This window comes from Alternaria dauci, chromosome 4, assembly GCF_042100115.1.
Source record: "Alternaria dauci strain A2016 chromosome 4, whole genome shotgun sequence".
Classification (NCBI taxonomy): domain Eukaryota; kingdom Fungi; phylum Ascomycota; class Dothideomycetes; order Pleosporales; family Pleosporaceae; genus Alternaria; species Alternaria dauci.
This window is the reverse complement of record NC_091275.1, coordinates 1,581,660-1,601,895: the sequence shown is the minus strand read 5'-3', so window position 1 is coordinate 1,601,895 and position 20,236 is coordinate 1,581,660. Positions and strand designations below refer to the sequence as shown.

Genomic DNA, 20,236 nt, shown 5'->3' with positions numbered 1-20,236 from the left:
GTTGTATGCGCGACTGGTATTGCCCGGTTGCACGCTGTTACTACTGAAGGTGTCTATTGAATCATGTGCGCCAGAATCAACCGTCCTGTTTCGTGCGGCGCGAAGTGGCGGGTACTGGCAGTTGTAACCGCGTTGTGAGCACCTTCGACATTTTTGACCGCGCGAGCATCTCACGCGGTCTGCAGCGCATCGAAAACATGCGCGTGATCCGGTGAGTTGAGATGCAGTATTGCTCTGTTCATTGTGCGCGGCGATGTGGCGGCTGAGCACATCACGGCGCGAGAAGGACTTGTGGCAGGAAGGACAGGGGTAGGGTCGTTCGCGTGTGTGGATCCTCATGTGTCGTATGAGATGCTCTTGTTTGCCGAAACATCGACTGCAAATGTCGCATGTTGCAACCAGCCGCTCCTGTGCACCTGGAAACGGCATTGCCTGGAGAGATCGATGTAGGTCCTGTGCGGAGAGGCTGGGAATATATGCCCAGGCAGTTTGGATCCACTTGTGCGAAAACAGGCCATCCCAGTCATCATCGTTGGCTAGTCAAAATAGATGCAGGGACAAGGTAGAAGGACAACAACAAGCAGTACCTAGGCAGAGAGCCGGGGCAAAGAGATGGCTGACATGGTTGGCAGTCATCACGAGCTTGAGGTGGGGTTGGCGCACGGGCTACAGGCATCAAGAGCATCACGAGCATCCTTCGATGGAACTATCACCAAATTAAGCAAATATAGTAGATCTTCTGCACTGACTGCTATGACTCTGGTTGGTACTTGATATTGTCCCACCTTATACCCGCTGGAACACGGGCATGACCTCCAACGGGCTGTCCACCACAATATCTTCACCACCACCACCACCCCACGTTTGCTCGCTCCAAAAGTCCTTCCACTTCTGTCCAGCAGGCAAAGGCGGAAGGTAAACCTTCGTCTTGACCTGACTCTTAGCAAGAATCGGGCAGACCAAGTACTTATCCCCATACATGTACTGCTCCTCAACCTCCCAAGACTTGCCGTCTTCCGGGAATTCATAGAAAAGAGCTCTCATAACTGGCGATCCCTTCTGATGGGCCTCCTCCATGAGTTGCCGCGTGTACTCACGTAGGTCTTCGCGAATACCTATATATTTCTTGCAGATCTCGTATACAGCTGGGCCATACGACCACACCTCGTTATCTGCACCACTGCGGCAAGACGGGCTGTCCTTGGTCTTGGGCTGCCGTGGTTCTCGATCTCCGTGTAATCGCATCACCGGACAGAACGTACCCCATTGAAACCACCGGACGAAAAGTTCGCGGAACGCTTCGTCATCTGGGTTTCCGCCGTGAAAACCTCCTATATCCGTTGTCCACCACGGCACGCCAGACAGGCCCATGTTGAGACCTGCAGCGAGTTGGTTGCGGAAGCTCGACCATGATGATGAGATATCGCCACTCCAAACCAGAGCACCGTACCGCTGGCTACCAGCCCATGCACATCGAACCAAGTTGACGATGTTCTTCTGACCTTCCTTCTCCATGCCCTCGTAGAATGCGCGGGAGTATTCTCGAGGGTAGATGTTGCCGATCGCTACGTTTGGACCCAGATGATAGCGGTAGAGATCAAAGTCATAGTGTCGATATTCTGGCTCTGCCTCATCCAACCAGAACACCTTGATACCTTTCTTGTAGTAATTCTGCTTCGCCTTATTCCACACATAGTCCCGTGCTGCAGGGTTCGTCGCATCGAAATGGATGGTTTGACCCTGGAATGTCATGGCTGTGCGTACTCCACGTTCAGTTCGGATGAGCAAACCCTTTTCTACCATTTCCTCGTGGTTTTCTGATCGTCGGTCTACGGTCGGCCAGATGGACACCATGAGTTCGATTTTGAGTTCCTCTAGCTCTTTGACCATGGCCTCGGGGTCAGGCCAGTACTTTTCGTCGAACTTCCAGTCCCCCTGCATGGGCCAGTGAAAAAAGTCAATGACAATAAGGTCGATGGGGAGGTTTCGTTTCCGGTACTCTCTTGCAACTTGAAGGAGCTCTTCTTGGGTTTGGTAGCGCAGTTTACATTGCCAGAAGCCGAGACCGTATTCTGGCATCATTGGCACCTGAGTAGTGAGACGTTAGTCCCTAGATCTTCAGCAGTGTATGGGTTGAGCCTCACCTTTCCAGTAGCATCAGCATACGACTCAACAATCTGCGCAGGTGTATCACCAGCCACAACCCAATAATCCAGAACCTTGGTCGATAAAGCCTCGAAACTCATGACGTTCTTTCCGAATACCGCATTCCCAATAGATGGGTTGTTCCACAACAGGCCGTACCCAAGCGAAGAAACAGCAAAAGGTACGCTAGCTTGAGAGTTCCGATGCGCCAACTCTAGTTGCGTGCCCTTGATGTCAAGATAAGGTTGCTGGTATTGACCCATCCCGTATATTTTCTCCTTGGGATCCAGGCTCTCGAACCGAGCAGTGAGGTGATAGTCGCCACCTAAGATAGGCTTGAACTCCCGGGCTTCAACTTCCAGGGCGCTGCATTTGGGATCGATGATGTCACGGCGGTGCCGGGCATATTCTTCCAACAGAACTTTGCCGCTGGTATTTGATATTGCGATCTTGCCTCGCTTGGTAATGGTTGCTCTGATATGGCCATTGGCCAGGGTAGCTGACTCGCCGTTGCTGGCAATATCGATTCTGGCAGCAATGTTAGGCTGCTGTAGGAGCGCCCAATCTTCTTGTGGCATGGTAGGCATTTTGGAGGCGCGAACGCGAACTGCATTGTGACCCCAAGGCTCGACCCATAGTTGCTCAGCGTCGTATGCGTAGACGAGGCGGTTGTCTTTGGATTCGAACATGATGGGTTTCTTGCATAAAGTCCACGGATTCGTATGAGTGTCTCAGGCCGGGAGGGAGAGAAGGCTGCCTTTTACATTGTAGCTACTTTTCACACTCGAGGTCGAATGCACCAGAGCTGCAATTACACAGAATCGGGAAAGCCGCCATCTGCAATCCTCCAGTGGTACACTTCATGGGTGAGGTCATGCTGCACCCGCAAGGTGTGGAGAGTGAGCTTCTCCATCGGAGTCTCCACCGGGACACGCGCCTGTGTGCTAGCCATGGAGATGTCGATCTGGCGGGGTCAGCCTTGGCACAACGAGTGCCTCTCACTATCGAAGCACATTATGCTTACTCGATCTCACAAGGCATCTTGAGTTGTGCTCGAGGCTCCACCTATTATATTGTCTTGCAGTCAATCTTACTTCCGCCAATAGGTCTGCACGAACTCATGCGCCCAGTCAATCACCCCAGCCTTCCAATCACCTAGCGATTCCTCAACGAGCCCCTCCCATTCTCTCGCTGCTTCGTCTTCGTTCTTGGCTCCACCCACACCCTTTCCTAGCCACATACGCTCTTGGACCTTCCTCACACTACCCTCCCTCTCTATCTTGATATCTGGAATATTTGCCCCCTGCATGAGAGCGAACAAGTTGAGTATGAGGTTCGAAGACTTGCGCAGGGTGGACCAAGCTGTATATGAGTATTCTTTGAAAATAAGATAGTTTGGGTGCTGCACGCCGCCCATACCTTCGATCATCTCACGGCAAAGCTTCATGGCTGGTGCAAAAGGTTTTGGGTCTCGCCCAAGAATATAACCAAAGTCGACGTGGAAGAAAGCACCCGACGGAGCAAGCAAGAGGTTATCAAGATGTCGGTCGCCAACTCCAAGGAGGTATGTTATCACACAGTACCCGGCGCAAGACTTGATATACGTGTCCATAGCGTCTTTGCGTACACCAAGGGGAGCACTGTCGTCAGGGTTATTGGCGCGTAGGTAGGCGAGTAGCGAACCTTTGTGCTTTTGGCACGCTGCTGCTATGCTCATCGACGGGACAAACTGGAAAGCGCCAGCAGAGGTAGACGTAGCTAAGATACGGTATGGTGTTAGCTTCAAATCGAGATTCTCTTTGCGAAGGAGGCGGTCCATCAATGTAATGATCTGAATGACGAGTTGATCTTGACGCAGGTCATCACCAGTCTTGAAGATTATGGGGTATGGATCGGACGTCGTCGTCTTAAAGGAGAGGACCATGGGAAGCAAAGACGACTTCAAGACATTACAGTCTTCTGTCGAAATACCAGTGATATAGACTGACGGATCCAGAGGTAGAGGCAGTGGATCAAAGTTGGTGAGCTCGTTCTTTGGGTCGGCGATTGCCTTTTTGAGACGAGCAAGCTTTGTAGCTCGGTCACCCCCACCGAAGCGCACGTCCTTTGATATCTTGGCCAGAATGGTAAGAAGTTCGCCTTGGCGCTGAAAGGTTTTGCGAATCTCAACACCTTCGGGTGTCTTCTCCAGCTCGACCATAAAGTCGTACTCGACCTTGGCGAAGAGTTCACGATGTTCTGGCTCTTGGTCGGTGCTGAAGTCGCTAATCTCCACCATGAGATACCAGTGCAGGAAGTTGCCCAATGTGAAGCTGTTGGCTGCACGAGTGACCAGGAAGCGAGCCAATGACGAGTCATCGCCTTCGCCTGGTGCTTCGTACTTGAGCGCTTGCACCAACTGAAGGAGGTAGAGCTGAAGCTCTTCGTCGTCTGCCTTTTTCAGTCGCTCTACAGCGTAGCTTCGTACTACAGGATGGTCGAAGTGAGGTCCGAGAAGTTCGAGTGCGTCGTCGACATCTATCTCTGCCCACTTTTCGAGCAGGGGTGCAGCCTGTCGCGCTTCTCGCGGAGACTTCCAGTTGACGCACTTGACGAATTTGGTCAAGGCTCGCTTGTCTCGTAGCAAGAAGTATCTGAACTTCCAGATGTCGTCTCGCTCGTGTGATGTGATTTCTTCAAGCGGTCCCTTGGAAAGCAGCAGGTTGAGCTTGTCTCGAACGTGCACGTTGGGCTTGCGATCACGGTCGAGTGAATCAGTCTGCTGGCTGCGCATCAGCTCGCGATGCTTGTCCTCGGCGGGATTGACCCTTCGACCGACTTCAGGGTCGTAGATCTTGATGAGCCGACCTGCATCTGCATCGCCGTAACCGATGCCATCGATGTTGATGCCCGGACCAAAGGACACTTCGGGTGGGGGTCGCAACCTCACGTCGGCTTCGGCGGGTAATCGCAAGTCTGAGACGGGGGGCGGTGGGTACTCGACGTCGGAGAAGACAATGGCGTGGTCGAAGCGGGGGAGCTCAATGTCGAGATAAAAGAGTTCCTGATCTTCACTGTCTGTGGAGCCATTCGCCCCGTTGGTCTTGCTCTGCCGATTCAGGGCTGCTGCCTCGGCCTTGAGCGCTTCTTTCCGTATTTGCATCATCTTTTTGTATACCAGACCGTCGAGCCAGTTGTTGGTTGGCAGGTCACCCATTTCTTGCTTCTTCAGCAAGCCTTCCAGCCTCTCCATTTCAGCAATCTGCTCATCCACTGTATCCTCAACCACCTCAGCTTTTCTCCGTCGTCGCGCCGGCGGTATCACCCACGGGGTTGTAGTGTTGGTCAGGCCATCGGCAGCCTTGAAGCGGTGTATCCGACAGCGCTGCCTACCCTTGTGCAGCGTGTTGTCCTTGTCGAAGAGGGGTATCGTCGTGCCACCAAAGGGCACGGCGTGGAGATTGGAGTCGGTGTCTTCGGCAGGCGACAGATCCCATACTGTGATGGCTATCTGGGCCGAGGCGGGGAGGTTTGCATACGTGACGGGCAGCTGGAGCCATTCGTTCCAGATGCGCGCGTTCTTGAATGACTTGTAGGCGGTTTGGACAGGGACGGTGAGGGGCTTGCTGTCTGCCCATATTTGGGCCGTCACGTAGAGCTCGAAGTGCGGGCTACCGCCATTACATCAGCACTATGTACTCCCTCACTCTCCTCTCTCACTTGGTGAAGGGGGACCCACTTAGTGTTGGAAGCTCGGTGCCTTAGGTCCGGTCGCTTGAGCAAGACCGAGTAAGGTATGGGCTTCTGGTTTCCATCCAGACGATCTCTAACTGTCTCTTTAGCACCGCTCAGCCCTTGAACAAGAAGACATACATGCGAACATGGACCGACAGCTCAGTCAGGTCAAGAGACGTCGCAAAGTTGAAGGCTTCCATGGTGCGCGGCGGGGGAGGTGGTGGTGGCTACGGCATGCCATGGATGGGAGGTATGTGGGAAGTCTGACAGGCGCTACCAGCACATGACAAGATTCGATGCGGCCTAGCAGGAACACCCGTTCACCGCGTCGCCGGGCGGGGTGAAGTCGAGACGGTTGATGATGAAGGCGAGCGGGTCAGAGGTCCGCTCCACAGGGCGACGCGCATGATGCAGGGGTCGGCGAATCGAACGTCTGCCTTTCGCGTGCTGCCAGGCTTGGCTGACGAACGCGGTCGCACTTGCCTCAAACAAAGTCGCGCTAGGCGGCCGCCTCTGCACATTGGGCGGCCGCGTTCCCAGGCCAGGCACAGGACAACGCCCGCATCACCACCATCCACACGCACACCCCTCCATACCTACCCACCCTCTTTTCCGGCTCGCGTTTTTTTGGGGGCGGCATGGCGCGACTCAACACCCACCTCTCTGCTACGCCGCAAACACGCGCCTCGACCGTCGATTCCCTTTATCGCGACCCCTCCGTGGCACCCCGAAACGACGGCAATGCGCGCACTTCGTCCTATTCGGTCCTCAGCCCGACGCGCTCAATGAACTCTGACAAGGAGAATGAGCTGCCAGAGACAGGCGACAAGACTCCGCGGCGAGGCAAGTCCGCTGGCCTGCGGAGCGCGTCGGTGCGTATGCCGACACCCGACTCTGGCTCAACATCTGGAAACGGCGGTAAGAGGAGGAGAACCGACAACTACGACATGGCCGACTCGCAAATTCACGACGACGCTCGCGGCAGCCAAGATGGGGAATTGGAAGAGGACGACGACCAAGTGGAAACGCCCTCACAGCTCCCCTCACAGTCTCCGCCCGAGCCAGAGGAGGAGGGCAACCTCAAGTTCTACAACCCCAATCAGGACCCAGAGACGCGACGCAGGCTGCGTGCCAACATGCGCGAACACCAGCGCATGCTGGATGGTGAGTCTGCCATCATTTTGCACGGGGGATGAACACGGCTGACCATCGCAGATAATCGCGATGACCTTGTCAAAACACACGACAGCGGATTGCTCGATGCCCTCAAGACACAAAACAGTTTGTTCGGCAAAGTGCGACAAACAGCTGATGCTACCGTCGACTCTCGCTTCCTGGTCAACGCCAGCGACCTAGCCGGCAAGAAGCTCAACAACAGCTTGGGCAATTCTGGTGTGGGCATCGACCTCGACCAGTTTGTCTCCAAGTGCATATACTTTATGAAGTCCGGTGGTCACATTGCAGGCGAAGAAGACGCACCAGCAATACCCGTACGCGACAACGACGACGAAGATCCAGATGGCCTTGACTGGGCATTACTCGGTCGGCATGCATGTTTCCCCTGCAACAAGCGACCACCAACGTCAAGCTTCCTGCTCGGCCCACTGTCAGTGCAGAAGCGCGTTCGTGTAACTCAACGAAAAGCCCGATCTCAACGACAACCACTCGGCCCAGCAACTCGCCCAGAAGAGATCATCAACGAAGATACGCAGCAGAGCAACAAAGACACGCAATTGACCTTGGTCAAGGCCATTAGAAAGCGCCTGGTAGATCACATCACCGCTGTGGAACCTCTGGTCGATCAAGAACTCGAGGAAATACAAGGCGATGTCACGGAAGAAGACCAACTCGCTGCTCTCAGACGCCACAGATTAGCCATGACTGTTGAAGGAACATCCGCAGTTAACCTCCTAGACTTCGCTATCAATCCCCATGACTTCGCCCAGACGGTAGAGAACCTCTTCTACATTAGTTTCCTAGTAAGGGAGGGCAATGCTGCAATTGTCAAAGATGCCCATGGGCTTCCGCTCCTGCGTAAGTCTCCGAGTCACACTGGGTCATACATTTACTAACGACTTCCAGAACCGGCAGACCCCAGCGCCGTCTCGGAACACCGAGAAAAGGACGTCCAAAAGCATCAAGCCATCTTCAGCATCGACTTCCCTACGTGGCGGATGTTCATTGAAGCATACGATATCACGACACCGCTCATCCCACAGCGCCAAGTAGAAGATGCAACCGTCGCCGCCAGCGGCTGGTACACCGGCTAAGTCTCAGTCGCACAGCATCTTCTCGTATTCGTTTTGCTTTCACATTCCATGTTCCATTCGTACAGACACAACTAGGTCTTCCAAATGGGCCAAGTCCTGGTATTTCTTCCTTCTCTACCATCTGTCTCGACGACACCTTTCCTAAGCGACGTTCGAATGAGTCAGTCATAGACATGATGTATGATAGAGTGTGATACCCGCGCTGCATACTTTGATTTCTTTTTGGTTTTGGTTTTTTTTTCCTTTTTTTTGGCCGCGCTTCGGCTACATCTCTATCTGCTCTCAGTTCTAGCACATGATACCCCAAGGATTTTTTGAATCTTCAAGAGGCGTCTGTAGTTGGGATTCAACTTGGCGCTTTCCCATCCCTGTATGGAATTGAAGGAAGAAACTAAAGCCAAAAACTAAGCCTGTTGTGCTCTCCATCTCCGCCCACTCATCTTAACTCCTTGACCGGCAGGCCCGGAGCGTTGGCATCAAGCTCCAATTACCTTCGTATTCACCACCACAATTGTGAAATAACATACGATCCTGCCCCATCTTCATCTATCCCGAGAGGTCGCCATTCTCGACTGCTTCCGAACCCCTCCAATATCAAATTGCTACGAGTTCACAGATCATCTTCTAATCCACACGCGTGGCACTAGTAATGCGTCCAACCAACTCAAATCCGTCAAGCTGACTCACACAGACCGAGGACGTGGTAGACATTTGAAGGTGTTTTCTCGAACGCATCATCGCAGTTGCACCTGATAACAACTCTGGAACATTGTCAGCGTGCTGTGCGGTCCTTTTAAACGTTAATCAAGGTTCCATAAGTGCACACAAGACATTTCTTGATGCATTAAATTCATAACCAATCCTCAGACGGCTAGGCTCTCATGGCTGGTGTAATTGCAACGGTTTGGCAGAGGCAATATCCACTACTCCCAGTGCCGCGTATGTTTCAGCCTAAAGTGCTCGCGAATACCCAGGTGTCGGGCCATTATACGTCGACAAATCGGAGCCATTGAACCGATCCCTCTGTAAGGAGACTCTGGCTGCGGTCCTAACATTTGATACATATGTTTCGCTTACCCAAGTAGAGTTTTCATAACTAGTGCGAAAGAAAGCCCCCAGTCAGCAGTGCAAGGCTGTGAGCTCGAGGCACTTGTTCTTCTTCGTGCATACCTAGCTAGCGGGTGTCAACAGCCGCATGCCAGAAACCGATATGTCAGCCTCATCATAGCATGTGTGGACAGACAAGGCTTTTTAACTATGCCATGCAGTCTGGAGCTTCCTGAGCTAGAGCAATTCTGGTGCGCGATTCCCAAGTAGGCAGGTGTTGATCGACGGGATGAGCATGCCGGTGGTTGGGTACTCGTCTGGTAATTTTACGCTGACCCAGCCTCAAGTCAGCAACAGCGTTGAGTAATGTACTCACCTATCCTATGCCCAATGCGTGCTTAGGAAGTCGACAACCGTTGGCCACGATGACTGTACACTCTGTAGGGCTGTAAGGTTGTGATGACACACGGGCTCGGCCCGAGTTGACGTTCGTCTAGGGCCCGCATTTGTTGTGGCGGTACCTTTCGCCAAGCGCACATTTGGCACGCCAACGCAAACGTTGTTCTGAGGTTGGTGGAACTTCAGGATGAGGGGGCACAGGGCTGTAGGAGCCAACACCGGGCGTGCTCTTGTGTCCTCCTTGGCAATACCTCGGACGAATAAATCGTGATGCTTGGCACCCATCAACTCCAAGTTGCGAATGTTGCAGACGGCATGTTCCAGCATCAGCTGATGCCTTATCTTCCCAAAGTTCAGTGTACAGTACAACCTTCTGGGGCTCAGCCCTGTCACCTCCGTATGTCTGCAACGCGTAATCAAACGCTGCGATGCCGTAAGCACAATAAGGTTGGGAGCGTTGTTAAAATTGCAAACGCCTGTTCGGTTGATCGATCATTGCACGTGATGCGAAGCCCTTGATCAATAGCGCGCCCCTGAGCTGGCCAAGTCTTCAACGTTGACGCCAGCCTCATCTTACGAAATTATCCGTTGTACGAACGCATTCGTTGTACTGTACCTATGCTTGATCGACAAGCTTCCTTGAGTCTTGTGGACTTGCAGTCTTCGCAGCTGCGGTGAAAAGGATGACGTGGATCTCGCTTCCCCGGATCTTCGCAAGTATCACCCCGAGGAAAATCGGAATCCTCCAATGCCGTCATTCCATCACTATCACTTTTCACTTGCATGATCAAATAAAGGTCACATATATGCTCGCTACCCACTCCTCAAACACATCGATGTTTTAGCCTAGGCGACAGTTCGCAGACTTCTCCTAGGGCCTTTGAAACGCGGTGAATGAACGACGAATAGCAAACATCGGTCACTCTCCGGGCACGGTGCACAGCTAGCTGTCAAGTGCCGCTGTCACGAACGCTGAATCAGGACTGCAGATGAAACGCTATGATACCGCAGTTCGGCCGTAGCTTCAGCCAGTCTCTTGGGAACCTACTACAACGTTTGAGGCCCAACACAAGTCCTCAAGGCCATCGGGATCGTGATGGCCAATCAGGCCAATCGGCCAACCCAAGGCGACTTCCGGACTTTGCACATGCTTCTCGATAGGAACGTTGATCTGCGTCTTACGGACGATGCGTTCAAGTTATGCCGATAGGCCCTTGATTACCTTTACTTTCGGTGCGATCTGGTCTGTTTGAGGAGTATCAAGAGTGGAAAAAGGAGCTTAGACTTTCATCCAAGCCTCAACTTCAGGTGGGGTCGACAGAAGTGCGGCCATACCCGCAACGCCTGATAGTGCGAGGCCGAACGGTTGTGGATATAGGACGGGGCGTTAGCCACGATTCTAGCTCGTTAGTCGTCCAGTCGTTCCTTCATCGCCACTTCTATCAGTTCACGATCCACTTGTGTGGTGACTCGTGTCGCCCTTTCTTTTCTCGTTTTTCTACTCTCCTCATGGACATCATGATGTCCGAAACATACTCAAACAGGCTTTCACCTGCCCTGAAAGATCCGCATCCTATGGTGGAGCTGGCTCCACCACCAAATGCTCATCCAATCTCAGCACCACATCCCATATACCCACCCTTTCCGGATGAGACACCCGGCAAGAGGCCATCGGTGCCTTCTGTTTTGGGGCATCACTCCAAGCCAATGACCGCGGAGACCGCCAGACGTTCGAGACGCGAATCATACAACCTCATCGGAAGCACCTTCCTCATTACAAACGATGGGAGAACACTCAAGCTTCCCATGCCCTCAAATTCCAAAGCTGATCCTCTGAACTGGAACAGATGGAAGACAGGCGGAGCTTTACTCTCTGTAGCGCTTTTTTCTGTTGTTTGTTTAACTGCGGCACAAGCGACGTCCGTCCTACTCGACGACATCCAAAGAGACTTTGCGCATGAGGTACGTTCAATTCTGCTCGCTGGGGTGGGCGCCGCTGACATATTGCGTTTAGGATGTACCTGCATGGCTACTCAAAGCGTTGGTAACGAGTCCTACTCTATTCATGGGTCTGGGATGCTTTTTGTGGGTACCATTATCCATTGGTCTGGGCCGCCGACCTACAATTTTGATCGCGACACTGGTCGTACTGCTCGCTATGCTGTGGGCTGGTGAGGCAGCATCATTCCGTTCGCTCGTAGGCGCAGTCTGCTTCATCGGTCTCGGCGAGGGGCTCGCGCTGTCCCTGGTAAGCAGTGTTTCAAGATAGATACAACCTCATTCGCTAACAATCCTAGGCTTTTCTAATGGTCATCGACCTTACCTACATCAACCAAAGATCGGCGGCATTAGCACTCATGTGGTGCATGGCAGGATGCTTTGGCACTTCTGGCGTTGCACTCGTGCCTGTCTTAGCAGATCACGGAAACAACTGGCGAAGATTCTATCATTACTGGACCATACCCATTGTCCTCTCGCTCGCCGTCACCTTCGCCCTCTATCCCGAGACATACTTCAAAAGGCCAACTGTAGCCTTCAACGGACTCATTCTGTTGCAAAGTGCTACCGAGAAGCTAACGGTCTACGAAGACCGCGAAAAGGATTCCGAGATATATCGCGATCTGCCTGAATACCCCTTGCGCACTGGCTTTGCAGGCTTCCGTGACAAGACCGGTCTATCGCGCTCACCCTTTGCATCATGGGCTTCGGCCGGTCGTTGCATCATCCAAATGGCGTACTGTGCTGCCAACCCACTCATCTTCTGGGTCTTCGTTGCCTCAGCTTTCAACTCGGCTAGCATGATCTTCATCGGCGCAACGTACGCACTCATCCTCACTGCACCGCCTTACAACATGTCGCATAGTGTTGTTGGCACTGTCAACGTCGCATCGGGATTCGGTGCTCTGTGTGGCCTGCCTATATTTGCTTTGCTCTTCTGCAAGGTATTGAAACGTCTCTCAAGCCGCAATCGAGGGGTGTTGGAGGCAGAGCACTATCTCGTCGGCTACATCCTACCCGTCATCACCGGCGCTCTGAGCTCGGTGTTCTACGGCCTTGCAGTCCACTTCCATTGGCATCCCGTTGCCATCTATTTCTCGTACGGTATCAACGGCTTCTCCTTTGTAACACTCATGATCGCAAACACACTCTGGGTCACCGAAGCCTTCCCGCGATGGGCCGCACCTGCCCTCGCTGTCGTCAGTGGAGGATGCTACATACTTTCTTTCGGTATGAGCTTTGCCCTTGTACCTTGGATCGAAGCTCACGGATACATGTGGGTTGGTATTGAACTCATGATCTTCCAGATCTTGGGTGGGCTGGTTGCTATGCCAGTTGCATTTTGGGGTAAGAGCACGCGACAGGCCATCGTTGGTAGATGGTCTGAAGACCGCAGTGGTGCGCTTCGTCCGCTCTAGAGGCTTGCACGTTAAATTATTGGCGGTGCATAAGATCGGGCTTGCATATAGATCCTAGATAGTAGTAGCTAGTTACCGGATTACGGTCGTAGAGTAATAATTTTCGTTGGGGCTCTACAGAAAGTAGGACACTTCTGGTGTAGGTAAACGCAGATTATTCATAATCCATAGCTACTATTTCTTGGTGCTCCTGACTTTGTGCCCTGCTGTGCAGTCTCGATCGTTTCCATCATATACGGTTATCTCAGAACCTCACTCTCTGCATACATCCAATAGGTACGAAAAGTGTTTTCGTTAGACACAGTTGAGCGTACCTTGGCCGAGCAATCTTACCTTACCAAATCTCGATAATAGCAGGCTCCATCAACCACGGTTCGTTGCCTGAAGACTGAGAACACGCATGATCCAACTCTACCATGTGAAGGTAGCATTGTGTAACGACAACACAATGCTGGTCGATTTGTCGTAGGATGATGGGCACATCGAGTCCATTTACACCCCATATTGTATCCCCCTGCTTAAGCAGCAACGCTCCGTTTGTGGATGCGTCGAACATGAACCCGACGGACTGTTCCGTCGTGAAAACTTCCCTGTCCCCATGATATTTTCTTGTTACGTGCGCGAGTGACGATAGCTCCAGACTCAGCTTCTGTTTCCGACGAAAGTGGGATCCTTGTCGGTAGAGCAGTGTGTGATCAGGCAGTTCGTCGCTCGAGCCGCTAGGAGGCAACAAGACCGGCAATAACGTTTCCATTCCTATGATTTTTGCTATATGAAACGAGGTGATGACAACGCCCAGGCGATAGGCATGGACGCGAAGAGAGGCTGGTCCTGGAGATTTTCCGGTACGAGCTTCCAGGCGTGCTTGGTGGGAGCATTTGTTCGAAGAGCACCTGTACCAAAGTAAGGCATCACTATCGTTCGAGATGATGTTATCATAGCCCGTCTGATAAACCTCCCGCTTTGTGTCTGTAAGGTTCGTGAACGTATTTGGCAAAAGCCGTGGCGGCGATCGCCGGCTGCGCCGAGTCGCAAATCCCATTCTCTGCGACAGAGTGAATGGCGGGGGCGTCCCGCTCCTATAATCTCTGTTGCTCCAATCAGGCGCCCAGCTGGGTGTCATGTCAAGGTCCAACGTCTGATCCGGAAGTACATGTTTCAATATATCCAGCTGCCGCGTAGTTTCAATTAAATAGGATGCAACATGCATGAACACTTGTTCGGTGCGCATAGTGTAGTCGACTGGAAGACTTTCCTGGACCTTTGGATGGAGTAAACCAAAAAGGGCAGACACTTTATCCCTTGGGTCCGTGGCGAAACAATGACGCACCCGCTGGAGCAAATCGAGGAAACTGTGCTCTCCCAACTGAGTCGCGGGAACCCACCGGATGACGCCTGGTGGAATGCATTTAATCTGTCTGCAGAGAGACATGAGCATCTGGACCGTGTTCCCAGTCCAGTAGACGATGTGATCCTCTGTATGGAGGACTACTAGCTTTGCCAGGGAGATTTCTTGTATTATCCAGACGCGATTGAAGTACGGGTGTTCCAAGAACTTTTTGACGTGAGTAAGGCCGTGGGGATCCTCGACGCCTCTTTGTAGGCATCTGATGAAACGCATTGTATTGGACTCCGCCATATGGTCTTTGAAGCTTAGATATGCCAGCACCTGAGATGCGTTGTGGTATATGTCGGCCATGAAACGGACTTGGTGGTTCCTCTCTGTTATGCTTTTTTGGTCTATACATCTGGCCACAATATCAGTGATCCGTCTCTATGGGTGAGGCTTACGGGATGAACCTACATGGCATCAATCCACAATGTACGTGTGTTATCTCGCCTCCTGAGGCATCTTATGGCCGCCTCACAGTTCTTGGTAATACTGAGCCTTTTCCCATAACAAGATATAGTCTGGGAGGGCGAGGCGTCACCATCCGTTGTCGCCCATGTATAAGAGATTGCCTCGTAGACAGGCGATGCTGCTAAATTAGCGTTGAACAGCTCGCACTCGATGTCGTCTTGCGTTAGACCAGGACATACCTTAACGAGACGGATAAGGTGCCCAGTTTCGTAATCAAGCGGTGCGTACTCATAGTAGGAGGGACGACTTGCTTCCGAGCCAACTGGCGTTGCTGCAAGCGTGAAGACTTCGCCGCAGGACAGGCAGCAACGGAAAGAGGCGAAAGTGCGGATATCGGTGTGTCGGCAGGTATACGATGCTTCGTCCATTGTAGATCGCACAGGCTATAAGCTTATGATAATGGTAGCAGCCGGCTGCGATGACAACAAGTCAGGGTGATTGTGCGATAATGCTCATCATTGTCGAGTTCAAAGGAGGTCCACAGCTATCAGGCTGGAGGTGAACGCTTCTTCGGCTTTGGACGTATCAGTCCAGGCTCGCCTGCATGGCAGCTGACAGGCAAAGTTGATTGATAGGTCGTCATCTCCTTCATCGCTGCCTAGCGGTTTGGAGCCACAATACAAAAGCGCCCGAACCAGAACGGTGAAGGGTTGAAATGTATTGCATACATGAGCTTAGACTTGGCACAATGTTGCGGAACCGTACAGTAGGGAAGCTGTTGTCTGTTTCAGCTCATCTTCAAGGCGGACTCGCTCGCTGTTGGCTTCCTTGGATCAGCACGGGCGGGCTCGCGTCAGCGGAGCGCTTTCCGCGACTCTGTACCCCACACTCTTCCATCATCGCGTACCCGAACCAGCCCGTCTACCTCTGTACAAGCTGCTAATTGGCACTTTTACCTCTCGAAGATGCGATGAGAATTGTTATTGGGTCTCAATCTGGCCCGAAAGATGCGTCGCCCACCAGATGCCTACTACAGCTTCACGATACCCTCGATCCACGACGACACAACACTTGATTGCCGCGTGTACCATCCAGATGCCCTGATCAAGCCAAAAGCATCGGTCGACATCGCGCAATGGAGGAGGAGGGGCGTTGTCATGGCACATCCATATGCACCGATGGGTGGTAGCTACGACGATCGCGTGGTTGGTATCGTGGTGGACGAGTTTCTACGTGCTGGGTGGATGGTGGGCACGTTCAACTTCAGGTACGTCTGGTGATATATCCCGGCCACAGAACCATTTCACTAAGCTATTTTAGAGGTGCTCACGGATCCAAAGGGCGTACTAGCTGGTCGGGAAGACCTGAACTAGACGACTATACATCCTTTGCCGCATTCTTCATGCACTACATGTCCTACCTACGTCCACGCATTACCTCCGACCTGATCTTTGCGCCCGACCAGCTTCCCCTACCCTCGAACCAAAGCGAGTCATCGCCGACGCACGACGACGACTCTCCCATAGTCATACTAGGAGGCTACTCGTACGGCTCCCTCATCCTTCGACATCTGCCGCCTGTACCGACCATACTACAACCCTTCTCAGCTCCAGTAGCGGGTACTGCAGCCGATGAAATAGTTTTGCGTGCTCGCAGGCTGGCAGACCAGAGCAATCTGGGATGGATCAACCTAGCTCGAGATGAAACCAGGGCTAGGAGGACAAGCAGGTCAGGGCACGAGTCGAGACCTCCGGTTACAATGGGCGGAGAAGAGACTAGTCCGGAGAAGCGCAGGAGTAGCAGAGACGTCCGAAGGAGTCTCGAAGGCGGCACGCGCCATGAGATTAAAACACGGTTAAGAAGCCTTAGCCACAGGCGGCAAGGGAGCCACGAGCCGATACCGCGATCGGAAGCGAAGAGTGCGACAATCACAATGCCGGACGTGCGTTATCTTCTCATCTCGCCGCTGACACCGCCAATCTCTGCACTTGCCGCACCAGCCTTAATGCATAGGTTCTGGAGCAGGTCCAAGGACGACCACCAGGATGTGGTTGGCAAGCACATATCGCTAGCCATCTTCGGTGATCAAGATGCTTTCACTTCGGCCAAGAGGATCCGCGACTGGTCAGAACAACTGAAAGCTGAGCCAGCATCGCGCTTCACTAGTGTTGAGGTTGTGGGCGCAGGGCATTTTTGGATTGAGAGCGATGTTGAAGTAAGACTGAGATCTGCCTTGAAGGAATGGGAATCTACGATACGGTAGGGCAATGCAAATGAATTCATAGCCATGTGTTATCTTGATTGCATGTGTCCCTTGCTTTCGGACCTGGACAGACTATTTCCAGCGGCATGACGGTCTATGGATCTGTACTCTGTACCCTTGTGTATCCATAAGTTCGTTGCTGGCGGCTATTTCCAGGATGGTACTACCATCTCGAATTTTAGTGTTGTTGCTCAGATCAAATTATGTTCTAACAATAATGGCCCTTCAATCGGCTTCCCCCGCAGGGCTAATGTCCACATTTCAACGTAATGATATATACATTGGAATCGATAAAAGACGAACCTACCATATCATGAATACATGTTTTGCTCGTCGTGTGACTTGTCCAGCTCATCTATACCATGACCATCTCAACTAGCACATATCTACAGCCCTCTTATACAGTGACTGTGTACTCCACCGCATTTCCTGGTTCCCTGGGATAGAACTCAATCGTAAACGTAGTATCAACGCCTGCTGCCCTCACGGCATTCAAAGCCGCCGCCCTGATAATAACATGACCAGCATCCCAGTCCCACTGTCCACCATACGTCATGCGTCCCTGCTGTAACACGCCTAGAGACTGTGTCCACTCGTCCACCAAGTATGTCCCATCGGCTTTGACAGCCTTGACAGCCGCAGGTCTGTTCTGTCCTGGCCACGTAATTGGAATAAGCAGGTCCTGACCTGCTGCTGGCAAGGGGCCGGAGGTACTAGAGAGTGTCGGTGCGGTGTATTGAAGGACGTTGACCTGGAGAGCGGCGCCGCGATTGAAGGTCAGGGTCAAGTTCGCGAGGGTACCGATTGGCGAAGTGGACGTAATTATCGTCTTGAGATATGATGCTGCGAAAGTGATCTTCTCGCCAGAGACGCTGTAGTCCTTACCCTTGGCTAGTTGTTTGCTTCCTCTGCTGATCTTACTGAGTGTGTTTCCACTGAAGGTGAAGCCTAGCGTGGTATCTCCTACGCTTTCGTTCTTGCGGTGGTAGATGTATGCGGAACTCGACTGTGTTGTTGCGGAGCCATCGGTTGTGCTCTCTGGAAGCGCGTTTGGAATGCCTTTGACTGCGTTGCGGTAGATGTCCAAAGCTACCTCGTCACGCCACAGATGCGTTGCGCGATCTAAAAAGTCGGCTCCGTTGTCCCAGAGAACAGTTGTGGTGTTGTATTTTGCTGCTGTGCGGAGAATGAAATCAAAGTATCGCCAGCGTGCTGCTGTCTCGGTGGCGACGGGTGATACGGCCCATTCGCCGATTACGAGAGGAATATCAGTGAAATTTCTACGGACGGCGGCGATGTCAGCTTCAAGAGAAGCTTTGTCGGCATCGGAGCCCCATGTGGTCTTTCCCCATGCTTGGAAAACAAAGTCGTCTTTTCTAGTGTTAGTGTTGATGATGCTTGCTCGAGTAAACTGGGCACTTACAAGGCGAGTAGTAATGATACTGAATACCCCAGGGATTTTGGAACTTGGGGTCAGGCTTTTTGAACCACTGTATCGTCTTCAATCCATCCTGCCCAGCACCAACGAGAGTGACAACACGCTTTGGATTGTGGCCTCCCACATCATTGATAGCCTGGAGGAAAATATCGTTCAGCCGGTTAACGACAGCGCCATGCTCAGCAGTAGTCCCAGGGATCTCGTTGATAGTCTCAAAAGCGACCTTCTCGCTCTTGCAGGCCAGCTTTGTTCCAATTTGCTTCCAAAGCTTTCCAAGCCTTTCTTCAACGGCCGTAATGTTCGTGCTGGCTTGCGTAAGATCGGCCCACGTCCAGGAATCATGATGAACATTAACAATTGCGTACAGTCCTCGGTCTGTGATCATGTCCACGACGTCCGATACACGTTGCAGCCATACGGGATCCACGGTCCAGTCTGGTGATTGAGAAGTGAAGTGGTAAGCCCAGGTTACGGGTAGTCGAATGCTCTTGAAACCGGCTCTTTTTGCATCGTCAAAGGTGCTGCCGACGACTGGCGGGTTGTTCCAGCTGCCTTCGGTCTCTATAGCATCAAGCGTGTTACCGAGATTCCAGCCTGGGTTCAATTTCTCGAAGAAGGCACCAGCCGAGATCGCTGAGAACTTTGAAGTTGAAGGACATGTTACAGTGCTGTTCGTCGCTACATCTTGTCAGCTATCGCCACGGTTTTGGAATTGTGGAACAACAAACATTGAGCTACAGTGAAGGCGCTGTTGAGCAGCACTGCTGCACTTGCGTAGAAAACCCTCATTGCGATTGCTGAGCGTACTGTGTGGCCTTTGTTCCAGGAAATGGAGGGAGATATACAACGTCGCCCATCAGCCAGGTTCCTTCACCTCGGTACGAAGATCTTCCATATAACCCATCCACTCTCTTCTTGTCATCTCTTCGTAGTTCTCACGCATTGATGAACTGTTATTCCAGATGCGGCATCTTTCGATTAGCGCGACTATCAAGTTTCCTTGCTCATTTAGTTTGATTGCGAAACATCCAGCTTACCCGGTCTGCAGGGTGGAGGCGGAAACATAGAAGACATCTGGAAAACAGTGGTTTAATCGTAGTGGCAAGTGGGTTTGGCCCTGATTGGCCGTTGTCATGATGAGTATGCCATCTCGTTCGATCTATATTGTAGACCCCAGGCCCGATTTCATATGCAGGTCCCCACGGGCCTAATCTCCAAATTAGCCAGGATGATGACATTTTCCCACCAAAGACTAAAATGCTTCAAATGATGATTACCCCTCGTTTCCTCCACACCTCATGAAACTATTGCTTACATGCAGACGTCTGAGACATACCATCTTCCAAATGTGATAATACAAGTGTTCCGTGCCCGAAAGAGTTTGGCAAAGATATGACAGAATAGCACCGAATGCTATGCAAAGTACTTGGGTTGCAGTAAGTTTTTCCACTTGGCGAATGGAACCGCAAAACTCCTGAGCTAAACACACTCATGTGGAACATCCGGAACAAGGACGTACTAACAAAATGAAGGCTTCCAAATACCGAAAGGGTATATCATTCCCTCCAAAAGATAAGAGAGAAAACTATTAAGACAAGTTAAGAAGAGAGATTGATTGTTGGAAGTTGACCCGTCGCCCTCAAAACGCCGAAAAAGAAGGACCATAAACCAAACGGATCATCAGCCCACAGCGTGTCGCATAGAAGGCCTAGACTGCAGTCAAAAGAGGTGTCCGCTATTATC

At 52.1% G+C, this 20,236-nt stretch overlaps 6 protein-coding genes across 6 annotated transcripts; 3 read left to right on the top strand and 3 right to left on the bottom strand.

Moving 5' to 3' along the window:
• Nucleotides 1-786: 786 nt before the first annotated feature.
• On the bottom strand, nucleotides 787-2,834 carry ACET3X_005082 (uncharacterized protein; the record flags this gene model as incomplete). Its single annotated transcript, XM_069451247.1, has 2 exons — nucleotides 787-2,088; nucleotides 2,145-2,834. The coding sequence occupies 2 exons, from the start codon at nucleotides 2,832-2,834 to the stop codon at nucleotides 787-789; spliced, it is 1,992 nt and encodes a 663-aa protein (XP_069307126.1).
• A 255-nt stretch (nucleotides 2,835-3,089) lies between these two features.
• ACET3X_005081 (uncharacterized protein) lies at nucleotides 3,090-6,059 on the bottom strand (the record flags this gene model as incomplete). Its single annotated transcript, XM_069451246.1, has 5 exons — nucleotides 3,090-3,109; nucleotides 3,170-3,210; nucleotides 3,264-5,795; nucleotides 5,864-5,950; nucleotides 5,998-6,059. The coding sequence occupies 5 exons, from the start codon at nucleotides 6,057-6,059 to the stop codon at nucleotides 3,090-3,092; spliced, it is 2,742 nt and encodes a 913-aa protein (XP_069307125.1).
• A 328-nt stretch (nucleotides 6,060-6,387) lies between these two features.
• On the top strand, nucleotides 6,388-8,529 carry ACET3X_005080 (uncharacterized protein). The gene is made up of 3 exons (XM_069451245.1): nucleotides 6,388-7,023; nucleotides 7,075-7,893; nucleotides 7,942-8,529. The coding sequence occupies exons 1-3, from the start codon at nucleotides 6,498-6,500 to the stop codon at nucleotides 8,127-8,129; spliced, it is 1,533 nt and encodes a 510-aa protein (XP_069307124.1). The 5' UTR covers nucleotides 6,388-6,497; the 3' UTR covers nucleotides 8,130-8,529.
• Nucleotides 8,530-11,093: 2,564 nt separating this feature from the next.
• ACET3X_005079 (uncharacterized protein) lies at nucleotides 11,094-12,991 on the top strand (the record flags this gene model as incomplete). The annotated part of the gene is made up of 3 exons (XM_069451244.1): nucleotides 11,094-11,537; nucleotides 11,590-11,823; nucleotides 11,873-12,991. The coding sequence occupies 3 exons, from the start codon at nucleotides 11,094-11,096 to the stop codon at nucleotides 12,989-12,991; spliced, it is 1,797 nt and encodes a 598-aa protein (XP_069307123.1).
• Nucleotides 12,992-15,799: 2,808 nt separating this feature from the next.
• On the top strand, nucleotides 15,800-17,055 carry ACET3X_005078 (uncharacterized protein; the record flags this gene model as incomplete). Its single annotated transcript, XM_069451243.1, has 2 exons — nucleotides 15,800-16,059; nucleotides 16,113-17,055. The coding sequence occupies 2 exons, from the start codon at nucleotides 15,800-15,802 to the stop codon at nucleotides 17,053-17,055; spliced, it is 1,203 nt and encodes a 400-aa protein (XP_069307122.1).
• Nucleotides 17,056-17,452: 397 nt separating this feature from the next.
• ACET3X_005077 (uncharacterized protein) lies at nucleotides 17,453-19,282 on the bottom strand (the record flags this gene model as incomplete). The annotated part of the gene is made up of 3 exons (XM_069451242.1): nucleotides 17,453-18,426; nucleotides 18,479-19,171; nucleotides 19,222-19,282. 3 exons carry the CDS (start codon nucleotides 19,280-19,282, stop codon nucleotides 17,453-17,455), a joined length of 1,728 nt encoding a protein of 575 aa, XP_069307121.1.
• Nucleotides 19,283-20,236: the final 954 nt, after the last annotated feature.

What these genes read in the sequence shown, in the direction of transcription:
- ACET3X_005080 (XM_069451245.1), top strand. Translation starts at nt 6,498, where the DNA reads ATGGCGCGACTCAACACCCACCTCTCTGCTACGCCGCAAACACGCGCC. An exon ending in ACACCAGCGCATGCTGGATG is followed by an intron (nt 7,024 to 7,074) that starts GTGAGTCTGCCA and finishes TGACCATCGCAG; the next exon opens with ATAATCGCGATGACCTTGTC. An exon ending in CCATGGGCTTCCGCTCCTGC is followed by an intron (nt 7,894 to 7,941) that starts GTAAGTCTCCGA and finishes AACGACTTCCAG; the next exon opens with AACCGGCAGACCCCAGCGCC.